Source organism: Callithrix jacchus, chromosome 18, assembly GCF_049354715.1.
Source record: "Callithrix jacchus isolate 240 chromosome 18, calJac240_pri, whole genome shotgun sequence".
In the NCBI taxonomy this organism is placed as follows: Eukaryota; Metazoa; Chordata; class Mammalia; order Primates; family Cebidae; genus Callithrix; species Callithrix jacchus.
Window position 1 is genome coordinate 22,615,851 of NC_133519.1, and position 18,792 is coordinate 22,634,642.

Below are 18,792 nucleotides of genomic sequence, written 5' to 3' on the forward strand. Positions count from 1 at the left end.
TCAGCCATAAAAGGAATGAAGTACTGATACATGCTACAACACGGATAAACCTTGAAAACATTTGCCAAGTAAAAGAAGCCAAACACAAAATATTGTATGATTCCATTTATGAACATACCCAGAATAGGAACATTCATAGAGACAGAAGGCAGATTAGTGGTTGCCAGCAGCTGAGGAGATGGAATGGAGAGTGGGGTTTCCTTTCGGGCTAATGAAAATGTCTGCGAAATAAGACAGATGTAGTGGTTGTACAACACTGTGAATGTACTTGAATGCCACTGAGTTGTTAACATTAAAATGGTTAATTTTATGTTATGTGAACTTCACCTCAATAAAAAAATAACAGAAAAGGAAAAAAGTAATAAATATATCTTAAGATGTCATTAGTAACTCCTATGTTAGATGCTATTACTAATTCCTATTTTTTTTTCCAGTTAAGAGTCTTGCTCCGTTACCCAGGCTGGGGTGCAATGGCACAATCTTGCCTCACTGCAACCTCCATTTCCCGGGTTCAAGCAATCCTCCTGTCTCAGTCTCCCAAGTAGCTGGGATTACAGGTGTGCACCACCATGCCTGGCTAATCTTTTTGCATTTTTAGTAGAGAAGTGGTTTCGCCATATTGCCCAGGCTGGTCTCAAACTGCTGAGCTCAGACAATCCGCCCACCTTGGCCTCCCAAAGTACTAGGATTACATGAGTGAGCCACCCCACCTGGCCTAGGCATATATTTTGAACTGTTTTACTAGTGGTAGTGATAGAGTTTCTCTAATATATTGAAATTTTCTAATTCTGTCTAGTTAATATCTGTAGCCATACACAAAGGAAAGCAAAATAGCCTGGTTAGAGTTTAAATATTCATGATCTTAGCAACAGTAGTATTCTGTTCTACATAGAAAGAAAATTGCCTTGAACAGAAAATGTAATACATACTTATAAAATCTAAACACATATTTACCTAAGTTCTACTTGAAAACACAGGAACTAGAAAATCTATAAGGCTTTCAGTAAATATGATCTGAATAAAATATCCTTGAACTCCACAACCTGTTAGAAAAGTCAGTAAAAACCAAAACAGCAGCAACAACAACAAAAACCCCAAAACCTATGTAAAACAATAAAATCCTGAAGGTACATTCTTCTGAATGACAACACTGTATTTAAGCTAATGAACTTATTTACTTTCAAAATGGTTCAAAAAACAGGGACCAGGGATGGTGGTTCACAACTGTAATTCCAGTGTTTTAGGAGGCCAAAGGGGGAGGATCACTGGAGTCTAAGAGTTCAAGGCCAGCCTAAGCAATATATTGAGACCCTGTTTCTATAAAAAAAGTTTCAAAAATTAGCCAGGCATGGTGCTACTGTATGCATGTATTCCTAGCTACTCAGGAGGCTGAGGCAGGAGGATCACCTGAGCCCCGGAGATCTAGGCTGCAGTGAGCTAGGATGGGGCCACTGCACTCCAGCCTGGGCAACAGAGTGAGACCCTGTCTCTGAAGGAAAACAAAAGTTTCAAAAAGCAAAAGGCAACTTAACTAACAGTCAAGTTATTCATCAAAGATCAGGAACTTTCAATTGCACATAAATCTAAAACCTAAGGGCATTTATAAGCAATATAATGAAATATATTTCGTTATATTTGAAATATATTTTCGAAATGAAAAGCAATAACCTCTTTCATTTGGCATGATCTCCCTGAAGCAAGCTTTTGTAGATTTACTGGAGATTAAACCACAATAACTCTTGCTAGACAAAATCATCATAAAAAATTCCAGGGAATCAAAAACAGATTAGTGTTATTTCTTTAAGAATATCATCTCTCTGAGCCATAGGTCCCAAGAATAAAAGATATATAAGGTCTCATCACAAACTCCTCATGGCTTCATGGATTTTTTAATTTAAAAATCAGCTAATATTCTTCAAGCATTTATTCTGGGGTAAGCAACATGCTCTATGTTTCACATGCATAATTTAATTAATTCTCATAGCAACACTATGAATTGGTTTTCCTCAGCAGATACATGAAGTAACTGTGGCCTACTCAAAGTAGGTTTCCTGTCCAGGATGACAAGGATTTAATCACCCTACAATCTGGGTCCAGAGCCTGGACACTTAACAATGGGGCTAGGTTGTGTATTTAGGTCAATATGTACCTGTTAAAAAAAAAAAACCCAAACAGAAGTTTGTTCTAAAACTTACAGCAAATTTGCATTAAGCTGCCAAATCACTTTTCTTTAAAGCAACATTAAAAAATTTTTTAACAAGTAATAGATGTGTATAGGAAAAGAACCTCAAATATTATAAAGAATATGAGAAGGCTCACTCCAGATCTTCTGAAGAAAACCATGTTAACAATTTGTCTATTATCTTTCAAGAACTTCTTGATGCATAGAGAAACACGTACTATTTTTTAAAAAACAAAATAAATCACTAGTTATAACTGGGAGCATGCTATGTATGCTATTCCATACCTTTTTTTTTTTTAACTTACATCCTGGAGTGGAGATTTTCCACTATCAGTGCACAAAGATCTTACTAATTTTCTAATGTAAAATTTTTAAATCTAAGTGTTACACACATATAGAAAAACAGATAAATCCTAAGTATGCAGCAGGATGAAAAATGATAAACTGAATCAGCACCCAGAACACAATATATTACAAGTATCCTAGAAGTTCTTGCTTATATTCTTTTAATTGCTATCCATTCCCCAAGGGTAAATACTATTCTGATGTTTGCCTGTTTTTTGAACTCCATGTAAATGGAATCATGTAATATGTACTCTTTTGTGTCTGGCTTGTTTTGTTCAACATTTGTGAGAGCCATCATGTTCTTGAATGTAGTTACAGTTTGTTATTCTCCTCACTTACAGTTATGTGAGCCTACTGCTCCTAGGCTACAAAGCTGTCCACCATGTTATTCCACTGAATACTGTAGTCAACTGTAATACAATGGTATTTGTGTCTCTAAACATATCTAAACATAGAAAAGGCACAGCAAAAATACACTATAAAAGATTTAAAATGGTACACCTGTACAGGACACTGACAATGAATGGAGTTATAGTGCTGGAAGTTGCTCTAGGTGAGTCAGTGAGTGAGTGGTGAGTGAATGTAAAGACCTAGGACATTACACTACTGTGAATTGTATATACACTATACACTTGGGTTACACTGAATTTATAAAAAATTAATATTCTTTCTTCAATAATAAATTAACCTTAGCTCACTGTAACTTTTTAACTTTATAAACTTTAAACTTTTTTAGTTTAAAAGTAAACTTTTAAAGTTTAAAAAAATTTTAAACTTTTTTAACTCTTTCATAATAATACCTAGCCTAAAACATAAATATGTTGTACAACAATAGACAGATTTTTTCTTTATATCCTTATTCTATAAATTTTTTGCTATTTTTATATTTTTTAAGTTTCACTTTTTAAACTTTGCTAAAAATTAAGGCATTAACACACATATTAGCCTATACCTACACAGGATCAGAATCATCAATATGTGGAGTCTTCCACCTCCACATCTCATCCCATTGGAAGGTCTTCAGTGGCAATAACACACGGGGAGCTGTCATCTCCTATTGTAGTAATGCCTTCTTCTAGAACACCTCCCAAAGGACCTGTCTGAGGCTGTTTTAAAGTTAACTCTTTTTATACTTAGTAGGAGGAGTTCACTCTAAAATAATAGAAACTACAGTATAGTATATACAAAAATCAGTAATAGTCATTTATTATCATTATCAAGTATTATGTACATAACTTTTTAAGTGCTTAACTTTTATACAGCTGGCAGTGCAATAGGTTTGTTTACACCAACACTGCCACAAGCATATAAGTAATGTGTTATGCTATGATGGTTATGCCATCCATTATGCAACAGAAATTTTTCAGCTCCATTATAATCTTATGGGACCACCTTCATATCTGCAGTCTCTTGCTGACCAAGACATTGTTACATGGTGCATGACTGGATACTATTACAAACAATATTACTTAAGAGCTCTCATACATGTCTTCTGGTGGACATATGTATTTCTATTAGAACTGGGTCACAGGTTAGTACTGGGGTTCCCGATCTCTAGGCCATAGACCAGTACTAGTCTGTGGTCTGTTAGGAACCAGGTCACATAGCAGAGGGTGAGTGGCAGGTGACAGCATTACCACTTGAGCTCCGCCTCCTGTCAGATCAGCAGGAGCATTAGATTCTCATAGGAGCACAAACCCTATTGTGAGCCACGCAAACAAGGGATCTATAGGTTGGGTGCTCCTTATGAGAATCTAACTAATGCCTGATGATCGGAGGTCATTTCACCCCTCCCAGTGAAAAAACTGTCTTCCACAAAACTTGTTCCTGGTGCCAAAAAGGTTGGGGACCACTGGGTTAGTATATGTTCAATTTTGGTAATTATTGTCAAACAGTTCTCCAAAGTGCTGTGTCCATTTTCACTTGTGGGTAACTCCTGACATAGGCACCGAGGAATGAGAGCTAAGCAGAACCCTGGCACAGTTAGGGCTTGAGGAATATCTCACTTTATAAAAGGTGTTACTACTCAGCTATTTCCTTTTATATAATCCTTTATATAATCATATATTTGTTTATAGAAATAGGGCTTGATGAATCACTTTATATAATCCTCTATATATAATCATATAATAGTTAATAGTATGAGTGCCTAAAGAATATTTCCCTACATATATACCTATAATTATATCTTAGTTCATATCGGAGGAATGCCTAGAGTAGATACAGTACAGAGGATGAATTAAGGAATAAGCAGCTTATAATCAGAGGAATGCCTAGAGCAGACACAGTGCAGAGCATGATTTAAGGGAAGAACAGTTCTGCCAGGACAAGAATCCATGGCCCAGGCGGCAGTGTTCAGTATCGTAAAGATATCCGCTGTATGGCAGGCTTGGGGCGAGAGCCACTCCTCCTGATAAAGGAGTTGTAGGACCTTGCTCCAGTTCTTGTGGAAGCTCAGACCGGCAATCTACCTTGGTGACTGTGAACTTTATCAGCTCTTGCTACTGTGCTGCTTGAAAAGCATCTTCCCATAGAACCCATTGGCATAACCCTGACAGCTCTGTCACTGGTATGTGACTTAAAGCATCCTCCTATAAATCTTCCTAGAAGTAGTTTGACCATAGATAGAAGTATTGCACACTGCACACGGCCCACCTTCAAACCTCGGTGACCTAAGGGGGGTGGACCCCTTACTGCGTACGGCCCTTGCCTTCGTGGGAACGGGCCCCTTGCTGTGCACTGTTCACCTCCTGCCCTAGGTGACCTAATGGAGGTGGACCCCATGTTTTATTGCTCACGACCCTATCACTATCCTTAAAGATGATTTCACTCACTGCCCTGCCCCCTAACCTATACACAATAAATACTCATGCTTCTGGACATTCGGGGCCCCACCTGACTCTGCTTATAGGTGGCATGGCCCCCCAAGTCCAGCTGCATTTTTCTTGTACTTCTGTGTCCTGTCTCTTTATTTCTCGGATCCTGCGCCTCAGCACAGCATAAGGCTCACCCCACGACCCTGTGGGGCCATCAGCCCTACATTCAGTCCCACCACTACCTCATTCATTTAAATATCTCCATGGCATTCCACTGTATAGAGGTAATATAATTTAAAGAGCTATCAATTTATGAATATTTGAGTAGTTTCTAGGATTTTCTACTATAAACAAAATGGCAATGACTATCCTCCTGACATACGTGTCTTTGCCACCATGTACAAGTATGTTTATAGGATAAATTTCAAGAAACAAAACTGCTTAATCAAAGTATTTATAGTTAAAATTTTTACATATACTTATAAATTATCCTCTAATGAGACAGCAACAATGAGTACTCTTAGCACTAGTGTGCCAGAGCCTATTTCACACCTTACACCCACTGTAAATGGTCAAACCAGTAAATCAAATATGGTATACTCTTATTGTACCAAATTAACCATATATGTTAGCAGGAACCTGCAAAAGAAACAAGGTTGAAAAAAAAATCTAAACAGCCAACTTTTCATCTTCATGATATTAAATATCTGAAATATGTGATTTTCAGAGAAATTATTAAACACTAGGTCATGTCCCCTCAAGAAACCACAACAATTATGCACATATTTTTTATGTGAATTGTTTGAAAAAGAGAATCATGCTTGTACATGCATACTATGACTGTGTTTCTCTTTGACTCTCAACACTGTTATCTTTCAAGCACCCGCTGGGAGATAAATAAAGATAGGCAGCTGGCTTTAACTATATTAACCCTCCCCACTATGACACACACAAAGATCAAACAAAGAAAGGTTCTGAGGTGAGACAACGTAGTGCGTAACACTAAATGCATAAACCACACACACACACAAAAATCAGAATGTCTTACAAAAACATAGTCTATATACATGAAAGAAAATAAAACCTTAAATTATAAAACTTTTCTATTAAGTCACATAAAAAGAATGAAGAAATTTCTTTTTTTCTTATGTCTCTTTTTAATGATGATGACAATACTACCATGCCCATCTTGAAAATTAAAAAATTCCACCCACAAATGACTAAGGTATTTTCTACAGAAAGAACACCCCCCACTATATATACCTTATGTCGACATAGCATTTTGCAACTACAAACACGTTTTACTTACACTTCTTATCTGATCCCTATGAGCTGGTCTCAAGCTATCTTTTCACCCTTCTCGTCTAATATTCCCCTTCACCTTTGGCCAATTTATTACTTCTTTCCTTTATAACTCACTCCCTCCTTCTACACTCCATCTACAGCCCAGGCCAACTACATCTCTTTGGTCATCTGTCTCTTTCTCTTGAAATGCCTTTCATTCCACCAATGTCTAGTATAAACATAATTTCTTCCATAAAGTCTTCCCTGATGCTCTCATCTAAAAGTAATCACTTGTCTCTTTGAACTGTTTAGAATATTTAACATCTTCTACCTTGCGGTATATTGCTTAAATATATGCCTCAATCTATCTCCCTGGTATAATAAATTTCATAAGGAAAGAGATTCTCTTATTTATCTTAAGACTTACGGGCATCAAGCAACCCTTGGACACATAAAATTTACTTGTTGAATGAAGGAATAAGTTCTAAACAACCCTGCAAATTTAAGGTGCTAAGCTCATTTAACAGATGAGGAAATTGTTTCAGAGAAGTTAAATGATGTCCTTAAAGCCAAAACAACTAACTAACAGTAGAGCTAGGACTGAAACCCAGGCAGGCCTTTTGTTCTTTCCACAGTAGCTAGCTTGATAATACAGATCTGGGTTTTTAAAATTGTATTATTTCCATGTATTCTATATAAGTAGACTGTATTCACCTAAGGAAACAGAACCAGATTAAAATATGATCATAAATTATATCAACACTCTATATAAACTTAGGGTTGACAATAACTATTACAGTTGATTTTTAGTAACTGGTAGGAAGAACTCTTACAAATGAAAACACATTGCTAACAAATAAAATTCATATGCTCCCTAAAAGCCATTACAATGTAGGTTATCATTTCATAATATACAACGGATAGTCTTAAGAAGAATGTTTATGAGGAATAATAATAACTAGTTCAGTAAATTATCTCTCAAACATCTGCCATAAGCTTGACAATGTATTGGGAACTTAAAATGCAACAACACCAAGTCCCTGCAATCAAGATTAGTAAGTATGACAGTGACATAAAGCTTCCTTATTGGGGCATTATTATGACTACTAAAAGTCTGAAATGGAATGTAATGGATATTCAAATAATAACATCTATTTCTAAATCATACAGGTTGATGCGAAAGTAATTGCAGTTTTTGCCATTAAAAGTAATGGCAACTTTTCCACCAACCTAATGTTCCTTTGCAGACTTCACTGAACAAAATTTAACCCTTTATTAATGATTCAGTTATCATTATGAGCACAATTACACAGACCCTTAGGTATACCAAGGTTATCTATCCTTAAAAGTCCTTGACTATAAGAAGCTTGGAGATTTGCGTCTGTTTTTCTGAGGTTTGTGCATGTGTTTCTGAATATCATTAAATTTCATCTTTATCCTTCTCTTCCTGCCACTGAAACTTCCCCAGTACCTTTTGAGCCCCTACTATGTTCTAAGCAGTGTTCTAGGTGCTAGAGATACAGGAGAGACAAAAGCCCAGGCATCAAGAAAATTTATATTCCAGTGGGAAAACAGATCACAAGGAATATAAATATATAATGTCACGTTAAGTATACGTACTCTGAAGAAAACTAACGTAGGCTAAAGGGACAGAATAGATTATTTTAGTATTGGGTGATCAGGGAATGCTTTACTAAGAAGATAGCATTTGAATAGAGACCTGTATGAAGTGAGGGAACAAGCTATGTCGACATTTTGGGGAAGAGCTCTTTAGGCAGCTGCAAAGGCTCTTAGATTAGAATGAGCTTGATGTGTCTAAGAAATACTAACACAAGTGTGGCTGGAAACAAAGTGAAACTGAGTGTGGGGGAGGATGACAGAATATAATATTGGAAATCCTGTAGGTTCTTGTAGGCAATGCTAAGGAGTTTGAATTTTATTGTAACAGTAACCATGAATCAATTTTGAATAGGAGAGTGACATAATCTAAGTTACACTGGAAAAAAAAGATATTAGTAGCTATAAGGAGGCAAAAGTAGAAGCAAGGAGACCAAGTCCAGAAGGCTATTATATACTAAACAAGAAATGGCTGCTTAGACAAGAGTGGCACTGGCCAAGGTGGTGAGAAATAAACACATGTAGAACATATTTTGAAGATAGACCAACAAGATTTACTGATGGACTGAAGAAGAAACATGAGATAAAAGAGAAAGGAAAAGATTTTGGACTGAGAAATGGATGAAAGGTAATGCCAGATAGAAGAGAGAGCATATTTGGTGGTAAAAATCAGGGGATCTTTTGTCTTGTGTAAGTTTGCAATGTCTACTACACACATCCAACTAGCCAAGCTGACATCTTTTAGAAGAGAGGACATATACCTGGGAGTCATTAGCATATAGATGGTATTCATAGCCATAGGCATGAATAAGATTGCCTAGATAGAAAACAAATATAGAGAGGGGACTCAAGATGGCACTGTGAGAACAACCCAGGATTGGAGCCCGCGTTGAATCCGCAAACGGTGAGTCAGTGCTGCATTTCCAGACTGATCTTTGTTGCCCACAGAACGGGGAAACTCCCAAGTATAAAAAGACACGGGACGCCAGGCAGTAGGTCTGCCTGGCGAAGCCGGCAGCCGGGGCGGCGGCGGCCGGCCCTACCCAGCAATCCCCACAGGGCGCGCTTGTCCGGGTGCCTTGTTGAACCGGCAACCTGAGACTTGAGAGGGCTGGACTTGAGACTGAACGAGACTTGCACAGTAGCCCAGCCCAGGGGATTGCAGGGACAGATCGTTTGGGATACCCAGTGGGACGAACAAAACCGCGATTTCAAACTATCCCGGGCAGACGGTCCGAGACACTCTGTGGGGGAGGGGCGTCCACCACTACGGAGGCAACCTGCCCCAACTGATATACACGCCCACAGCTGACGCAGCCAGCCGTTGCCGAGGCAACCCGCCCCAACTGAGATACACGCCCACTGCTGACGCAGCCAGCCGTTGCCGAGGCAACCCGTCCCTACTGAGATACACGCCCACTGCTGACGCAGCCTGCCTTTGCTGAGGCCACACGCTACAACGAAGAGACTCCGCCGCAGGGCGTGGCGGAGACCACAGCAGAGCCGGCAGGAACAGCGCGAATCACACAACAGCAGGGCGGAGCCTCGGCAGCCAAACAGTGGCTAGTCTGCCTTCGAGCTGGGCAGGACACCTGATCGGACATCCAAAAATAAAGCCCAAACCCCTCACCACAGAGCATTTGAGAAAAAAAAAAGGGTTGTTTAATGAGCTGTGTTGCAGCAGAATCAAACATAGCAGCCTAACAGCCCTGAATGAACAACAGAGTGCACAGCTCAGCAATTAAACCCCTATAAAGTACAAACTGTCTCCTCAAGCAGCTCCCTGACCCCTCTATATCCAAAAGACTGTCATTAGGCAGGCATCATCCTGGGACAAAGAGAGCAGAAAAAGAAACTGGTAGCATCCCTCGCTGTGCCACGGCTACTAGAGGTGCACCCCAGACAAGCAGGGTCTGGAGCGGACTTCAACAGTCGTACAGCGAAAGGGCTAGACTGGTAGAAGGAAAACCAAGCAACAGAAATACTTCATCATCAACATTCTGGGTGTCCACTCAGAGACCCAAACGAAAAGTCAGCAACTACGCAGACGACCAGCGGACAAATCCACAAAGATGGGAAGAAACCAGCGAAAAAAGGAGGAAAACACCCGAAACCAGAACACATCGCCTCCTAGAAAGGACCAAAACTCCTCACCAGCAAGGGAACAAAGCTGGACGGAGAATGACTGTGACGAAATGACGGAATTAGACTTCAGAAGATGGATAATGAGAAACTTTTGTGAGCTAAAAGATCATGTATTAAATCAATGCAAAGAAACTAAGAACCTTGAAAAAAGATTTGAAAAAAGATTCGAGGAAATGATAACAAGAATGGATACCTTAGAGAGGAATATGAATGAATTAAAGGAGCTGAAAAACACAATACGAGAACTTCGCGAAGCAAACGCAAGTTTCAATAGCCGAATTGACCAAGCAGAAGAAAGAATATCTGAAGTCGAAGACCAACTCAGTGAAATAAAACGAGAAACCAAGATCAGAGAAAAAAGCGCAAAAAGGAATGAACAAAGTCTCCAAGAAATGTGGGACTATGTGAAAAGACCTAACCTACGTTTGATAGGTGTACCAGAAGGGGACGAAGAGAATGAATCCCAGCTGGAAAATACTCTTCAGGACATCATCCAGGAAAATTTCCCCCACCTAGCAAGACAAGCCAACACTCAATTGCAGGAAATACAGAGAACACCACAAAGATATTCCGCAAGAAGAGCAACCCCAAGGCACATAATCGTCAGATTCAACAGGGTTGAAATAAAGGAGAGAATACTAAGGGCAGCCAGAGAGAAAGGTCGGGTCACCCACAAAGGGAAGCCCATCAGACTCACAGCAGATCTCTCGGCAGAAACACTACAAGCCAGAAGAGAGTGGGGGCCAATATTCAACATTCTTAAAGAAAAGAACTTTCAACCCAGAATTTCATATCCAGCCAAACTGAGCTTCAGAAGTGAAGGAAGAATAAAATCCTTTGCGAACAAGCAAGTACTCAGAGATTTTGTCACCACCAGGCCTGCTTTACAAGAGCTCCTAAAAGAGGCACTACACATAGAAAGGATCAATCAGTACCAGCCATTCCAAAATCACACTGAATGCTAAAGAGCTTCAACATAATGAAGAATCTACAACAACTAACAGGCAAAACAGCCACTTAGCATCAAAATGGCAGTATCAAATTCACACATAACAATATTAACCCTAAATGTAAATGGACTAAATGCACCAATCAAAAGACACAGACTGGCAAACTGGATAAAAATCCAAAACCCATCAGTGTGCTGTATCCAGGAAACCCATCTCACATGCAAGGATACACAAAGGCTCAAAATAAAGGGATGGAGGAAGATTTACCAAGCTAATGGAAAGCAAAAAAAAGCAGGAGTTGCAATTCTCATCTCTGATAAAATAGACTTTAAAGCAACAAAGATCAAAAGAGACAAAGAAGGCCATTACATAATGGTAAAAGGATCGATACAACAAGAAGAGCTAACGATCCTAAACATATATGGACCCAACACAGGAGCACCCAGATACATAAGGCAAGTTCTTAATGACTTACAGAAGGACTTAGACTCCCACACAATAATAGTGGGAGACTTTAACACTCCACTGTCAATACTAGACAGATCAACCAGACAGAAAATCAACAAGGATACCCAGGGCTTGAACTCAGACCTGGAGCAAGCAAACCTGGTGGACATTTACAGAACTCTCCACCCCAAATCCACAGAATACACATTCTTCTCAGCACCACGTCACACCTACTCTAAAATTGACCACATAATTGGAAGTAAAGCACTGCTCAACAAATGCAAAACAACTGAAATCATAACAAACAGCCTCTCAGACCATAGTGCAATCAAGTTAGAACTCAGAATTCAGAAACCGACCCAGAACCGCACAGCTTCATGGAAACTGAACAACTGGCTCTTGAATGTTGACTGGGTAAACAACGAAATGAAGGCAGAAATAAAGAAGTTCTTCGAAACCAATGAGAACGAAGACACAACGTGCCAGAACCTCTGGGACACATTTAAAGCAGTCTCTAGAGGAAAGTATATAGCAATAAGTGCCCATATGAGGAGAATGGAGAGATCCAAAATTGACACCCTATCGTCAAAATTGAAAGAGCTAGAGGAGCAAGATCAAAAAAACTCAAAACCCAGCAGAAGACAAGAAATTACTAAGATCAGAGCTGAGCTGAAGGAGATTGAGACACGAAAAACCCTTCAAAAAATCAATAAATCCAAGAGCTGGTTTTTTGAAAAGATCAACAAAATAGACAGACCACTAGCCAGATTGATTAAAAAGAAAAGAGAGAACAACCAAATAGATGCAATAAAAAATGATAAAGGGGAAATCACCACAGATTCCACAGAAATTCAAACCATCATCAGAGAATATTACAAACAACTCTATGCGCATAAACTAGTAAACCTGGAAGAAATGGATAAATTCCTGGACTCCTGTGTCCTCCCAAGCCTAAACCAGGAGGAAGCTGAAACTATGAATAGACCAATAACAAGGTCTGAAGTTGAGGCAGCAATTAAGAGCCTACCTCACAAAAAAAGCCCAGGTCCAGACGGGTTCACAACCGAATTCTACCAGACACACAAGGAGGAGCTGGTACCATTCCTTCTAAAACTATTTCAAACAATCCAAAAAGAGGGAATCCTTCCCAAATCATTTTATGAGACCAACATCATTCTGATACCAAAACCCGGCAGAGACCCAACGAGAAAAGAAAACTTCAGGCCAATATCCATGATGAACATAGATGCAAAAATCTTCAATAAAATATTGGCAAGCCGATTGCAACAGCAAATCAAAAAACTTATTCATCATGATCAAGTAGGATTCATCCCAGGGATGCAAGGCTGGTTTAACATACGCAAGTCTATCAACGTAATTCACCACATAAACAGAACCAAAAACAAAAACCACGTGATTATCTCAATTGACGCAGAGAAGGCATTTGACAAAATTCAACAGCCCTTTATGCTAAAAACCCTCAATAAACTCGGTATCGATGGAATGTATCTCAAAGTAATAAAAGCTATTTATGACAAACCAACAGCCAATATCATACTGAATGGGCAAAAACTGGAAGCATTCCCTTTGAAATCTGGTACTAGACAAGGATGCCCTCTTTCACCACTCCTATTCAATATAGTAGTGGAAGTTCTAGCCAGAGCAATCAGGCAAGAAAAAGAAATAAAGGGTATTCAAATAGGAAAGGTGGAAGCCAAATTGTCTCTATTTGCAGACGACATGATAGTATACCTAGAAGACCCCATCGCCTCAGCCCAAAAACTCCTGAAACTGATAAACAACTTCAGCAAAGTCTCAGGATATAAAATCAATGTGCAAAAATCACAAGCATTTGTCTACACCAATAACAGACTTAAAGAAAGCCAAATCAAGAGCGAACTGCCATTCGCAATTGCTACAAAAAGAATAAAATACCTTGGAATACAACTCACAAGGAACATAAGGGACCTCTTCAAGGAGAACTACAAACCACTGCTCAACGAAATCAGAGAGGACACAAACAGATGGAGAAACATTCCATGTTCATGGTTAGGAAGAATTAATATCGTGAAAATGGCTATACTCCCCAAAGTAATTTACAGAATCAACGCTATCCCCATCAAGCTACCATTGACTTTCTTCACAGAACTGGAAAAAACCACCATGAACTTCATATGGAACCAAAAGAGAGCCCGCATAGCCAAGTCAATTCTAAGCAAAAAGAACACAGCGGGGGGCATCACACTACCGGATTTCAAACTATACTACAAGGCTACAGTAATCAAAACAGCATGGTACTGGTACCAAAACAGAGATATAGACCAATGGAACAAAACAGAGGCACCGGAGGCAACACAACATACATACAACTATACAATCTTTGATAAACCTGACAAAAACAAGCAATGGGGAAAGGATTCCATGTTTAACAAATGGTGTTGGGAAAACTGGCTAGCCATGTGCAGAAAGCAGAAACTGGACCCCTTCCTGACACCTTACACTAAAATTAACTCCAGATGGATTAAAGACTTAAACATAAGACCTGGCACCATAAAAACCCTAGAAGGAAATCTAGGCAAAACTATCCAGGACATAGGAGTAGGCAAGGACTTCATGAACAAAACACCAAGAGCATTGGCAACAAAAGCCAAAATAGACAAATGGGACCTAATGAAACTCCACAGCTTCTGCACGGCAAAAGAAACAGTCACTAGAGTGGATCGGCAACCAACAGAATGGGAAAAAATTTTCGCAGTCTACCCATCTGACAAAGGGCTGATATCCAGAATTTACAAACAACTCAAGCAGATTTACAGGAAAAAAACAAACAAGCCCATTCAAAAGTGGGCAAAGGATATGAACAGATACTTTACGAAAGAAGACATATATGAGGCCAACAATCATATGAAAAAATGGTCATCGTCACTGGTCATAAGAGAGATGCAAATCAAAACCACATTGAGATACCATCTCACGCCAGTTAGAATGGCGATCATCAAAAAATCTGGAGACAACAGATGCTGGAGAGGATGTGGAGAAAAAGGAACACTTCTACACTGTTGGTGGGAGTGTAAATTAGTTCAACCATTGTGGAAGACAGTGTGGCGATTCCTCAAGGCCTTAGAAATAGAAATTCCATTTGACCCAGCAATCCCATTACTGGGTATATATCCAAAAGACTATAAATCGTTCTACTATAAGGACACATGTACACGAATGTTCATTGCAGCACTGTTTACAATAGCAAAGACCTGGAATCAACCCAAATGCCCATTGATGATAGACTGGATTGGAAAAATGTGGCACATATACACCATGGAATATTATGCAGCAATCAGAAATGATGAGTTCGTGTCGTTTGTAGGGACATGGATGAATCTGGAAAACATCATCTTCAGCAAACTGACACAAGAACAGAAAATGAAACACCACATATTCTCACTCATAGGTGGGTGATGAAAAATGAGAACACATGGCCACAGAAAGGGGAGTACTAAACACTGGGGTCTATTGGGGGGAAAAGGGGAGGGCCAGTGGGAGGGGGAGGTGGGGAGGGATAGCCTGGGGAGAAATGCCAAATGTGGGTGAAGGGGAGAAGAAAAGCAAAGCACACTGCCATGTGTGTACCTACGCAACTGTCTTGCATGCTCTGCTCATGTACCCCAAAACCTATAATCCAATAAAAAATTAAAAAAAAAAAAAAAAAAAAAAAAAGAAAACAAATATAGAAAGAGGCAACTGAAGGATTGAGCCTAGCACTATACCACAACGCTTTGATGTCACAAAGAAAAGTACAGCTAGCAAAGGAGACTGGGAACAAACTGCCAGTAAAATTTAACAGGAAAACAAGCAGAGTGTGGTTTCTCCAGAAAAACTAATCAAACAAAGTGTTTCAAGAAGTGGTGACTGATAATGTCAAATGCTACTGTGGGGTATGTCAAATGCTTTGCGGAGATTTGGTAAGATTATGCTTCCTTTGCTGTTATATGTCATTTCTTGATGCTGGGAGTGCAGCTGCTTCTAGGAATCCTTCCTACCTCTTTCTAACTGTTTTTACTTCTATAGAATAGGGTATTATATAACCAAGCTTCTTAACACTATATGCAAAATAATTGTAAATAGGTTCTGAAAAGGATGTGAGAGGGACTCCAATAAGCAAGGCGAATGAACTTCAGTGAATTAATTTTGTAACATTATTTATCTTCATCTATCATCAAGAGAGCCAAGGATTTTGATAAACTCTGAAAAATTATATAGAAGTTATATATGAAAACTGGAAAATGATGAAGAAAAAGAGGTCATACACTAGCAAGGCTTTAGAGAATAACCATACAAATGGGGTAAAAACTCCAATAAAACAAACAACTAAAAGAAACACACATCCTGTATAAGGACAAAAAACTTAGCCCTGATAGATTTATCTTTCAGTAGCTTTGGTAGCTGTACTCATAATTCCTTAACAGAGGGGCAGGATATGACACAGGTATATTAGTGAGAATAAATTAATTCAAAATTTAAACTACTTACCGGCAAGCACAAGGGTAATATTCAGTACAATGAATATTCCACAAAATAGGCCAACTCTAAAAGTAGTCCATGCTGGTGCAGGCTGTGGATAGAAAAACAGCAGTTTGAGCATAGGACAAAACACTGATCGTATTTATTATATGCTGTTATAAAATAGTAGAATGAGTCTCAAAGTTCTACCATGAAAATATACTTTATATTCTAAATTTTTATAAATCTGAGCCAGTCAATCAGCCTTCATCATCCTATAATACAATTCAAGTCGCCAGTTAATCGAGTGCTTTTACAGAAAACTGTGTCATGAAATAAGCAAGATTATAAGCTGAGGCATTAAATTATAGTATGTGGATTCTACACTCAAGGAATCAGCTAACTGTGGATTGAAAATATTCAGGAACAAAAATCAGTAAAAAAAATAACAAAACAACAATACAAATAAAAACAATGAGTGTAACAACTGTTTACACAGCATTTACATTGTATTAGGTTTTCTAAGTAACCCAGAGATCATTTAAAGAATATAAGAGGATGGGCACATTATATGCAATACTATGCCATTTTGTAAGGGACTTGAGTATCCATGGATTTTGATATCCACAGCATCCTAGAACAAATCTCCAACAGATACTAAGGAATGACTCTCTCTCTCTCTCTCTCTCTCTCCCCATCTATCTATACATATATATATATACACACACACATTGAGTTTTGTAAATAGGAGTTAAGATGCAATTACATTTTTATAATATATATATCTCTAAATATTTAAAGCCAGTATTCCTCAGAGTTTGCACATTTGGTACATCTTCTCTAATTATATAATTAGAGACAAGAATGCTTACTTTCTGATAGTACTTACTTACATTATTATACTGAGGTCATTTTTTTTTTTTTTTCTTTTTCAGAGACATGGTCTGGCTTTATCACCTAGGCTGGAGTGCAGGGGTGTAATTACAACTTACTAAAGCCCCGACTTCCCAGACTCAAGTGATTCCCCACTTCAGCCTCCAGAGTAGCTGGGACTACTTTGTGTACCACCACGCCCAGCTAAGTTTTATATTTTTTGTAGAGATGGGGTGTCACTGTGTTGCCCAGGCTGGTCTCAAACTCCTAGGCTCAAGCAATCCACCTGCCTTGGCCTCCCAAAGTGCTGGGATTACAGGTGTAAGCCACAGTGCACGGCCCATATTGGGGTAATTTAAACTGAATTTTTCAAGATATACTAGAGGTTCTTAAGAGACTGGTATATCAAAATCTAAAGAGTATGTAATTTAAAAAATATTATCTATTGTAATTTAATTTCATATTTAGAAAGTAATTTTAAAAATTTCTGTTTCTAAAACGAGTGTGTAATAGAAAGTACCTAAGATTGTAAATGTAAAGTGATGAAGAACACAGAGACAGATAATCTTATAGACTTAAATATTTGCTATGAACATTATAAAATTTTTTGTTGTTAGAGATGATAGTACATTTCAGATACTTTATTTCCTAAAAACATTCAAAAACAAAGTGTTGAGACTCCTTCTGTCTTATTATAATTACTTACTAATACAGTAACAGATTTTAACTGTATTGTTAGTTTCTGACTGAAAGCATCCAAAAGATAGTCATTTGTCTTTTCCAAAGAGAAAAACTTATCTTTAGTTTTAAAAATTGTTTATCATATATACAAAAGAATGTATGTAATTTATTTGGGCTGTTAGAATGAATAATAAAGTGAACTTATAACTATTAACCATATTTAGAAGCTGAACATTTCTGTTAACTTTGAAGTCCCTATTCCTCCCTGATCCCAAAACTTTTCTACCTCACCAGAGATAACCATTTTCAGGTTTTCTTTAGCTTTACCATCTCTACAGGCATTCCTAAACATCTTAATTTTTTGAAATGAATTTTTAAAAGTTTATTCAAAAATAACTGACATAAATAAATTGCACATACTTAAAAGTAAAAAGTATAGGATTTGTATCTTTACTCTCTGGATGCTTTTAAGATTTTTCTAGTTATATCCAAGGAGTTTGACAATCATATGCTTATGCTTTTTAAAAACTGCTTTACTGACTAAATTTATATACAATAAATTGTATATATTCCAAGTGTACAATTTGATGAGTTTTGATACTGTACAAACATCGACAAAACCATCAGCATAATCAAGACAATGAACATATCCACAACCCCCAAGAATTTCCCATGTGCCTTTGTAATCCTTTCCTCCAGCCTACACTACCCCACTCTATTCACAAGCAATCACTGATCTGCTTTCTGTCACTATTTGTCATTTTTCTGGAGTCTTTGGTTACTGATATCATACAGTAGATACTCTTTTTTTTCTGCTTTCTTTCTCTCCACGATTAATTTGAGATTTATCAATTGATTATTCCTTTTTATTGCTGAGTAGTTCTTCATTGTATGGATATATCATAAATTTTTTATCCATTCACCTACTGACAGATATTCGGGTTGTTTAGATGCT

The 18,792-nt window shown here is 38.2% G+C and overlaps 1 protein-coding gene across 1 annotated transcript in view; it reads right to left on the bottom strand.

Moving 5' to 3' along the window:
* Window positions 1-18,792, bottom strand: part of XPR1 (xenotropic and polytropic retrovirus receptor 1) — a 233,740-nt gene that overhangs the window by 66,086 nt on the left and 148,862 nt on the right. Inside the window, exon 7 of the mRNA XM_002760310.6 lies at window positions 16,314-16,395. Coding sequence (XP_002760356.1) covers window positions 16,314-16,395 — 82 coding nt within the window. The remainder of the gene's footprint in view (window positions 1-16,313; window positions 16,396-18,792) is intronic.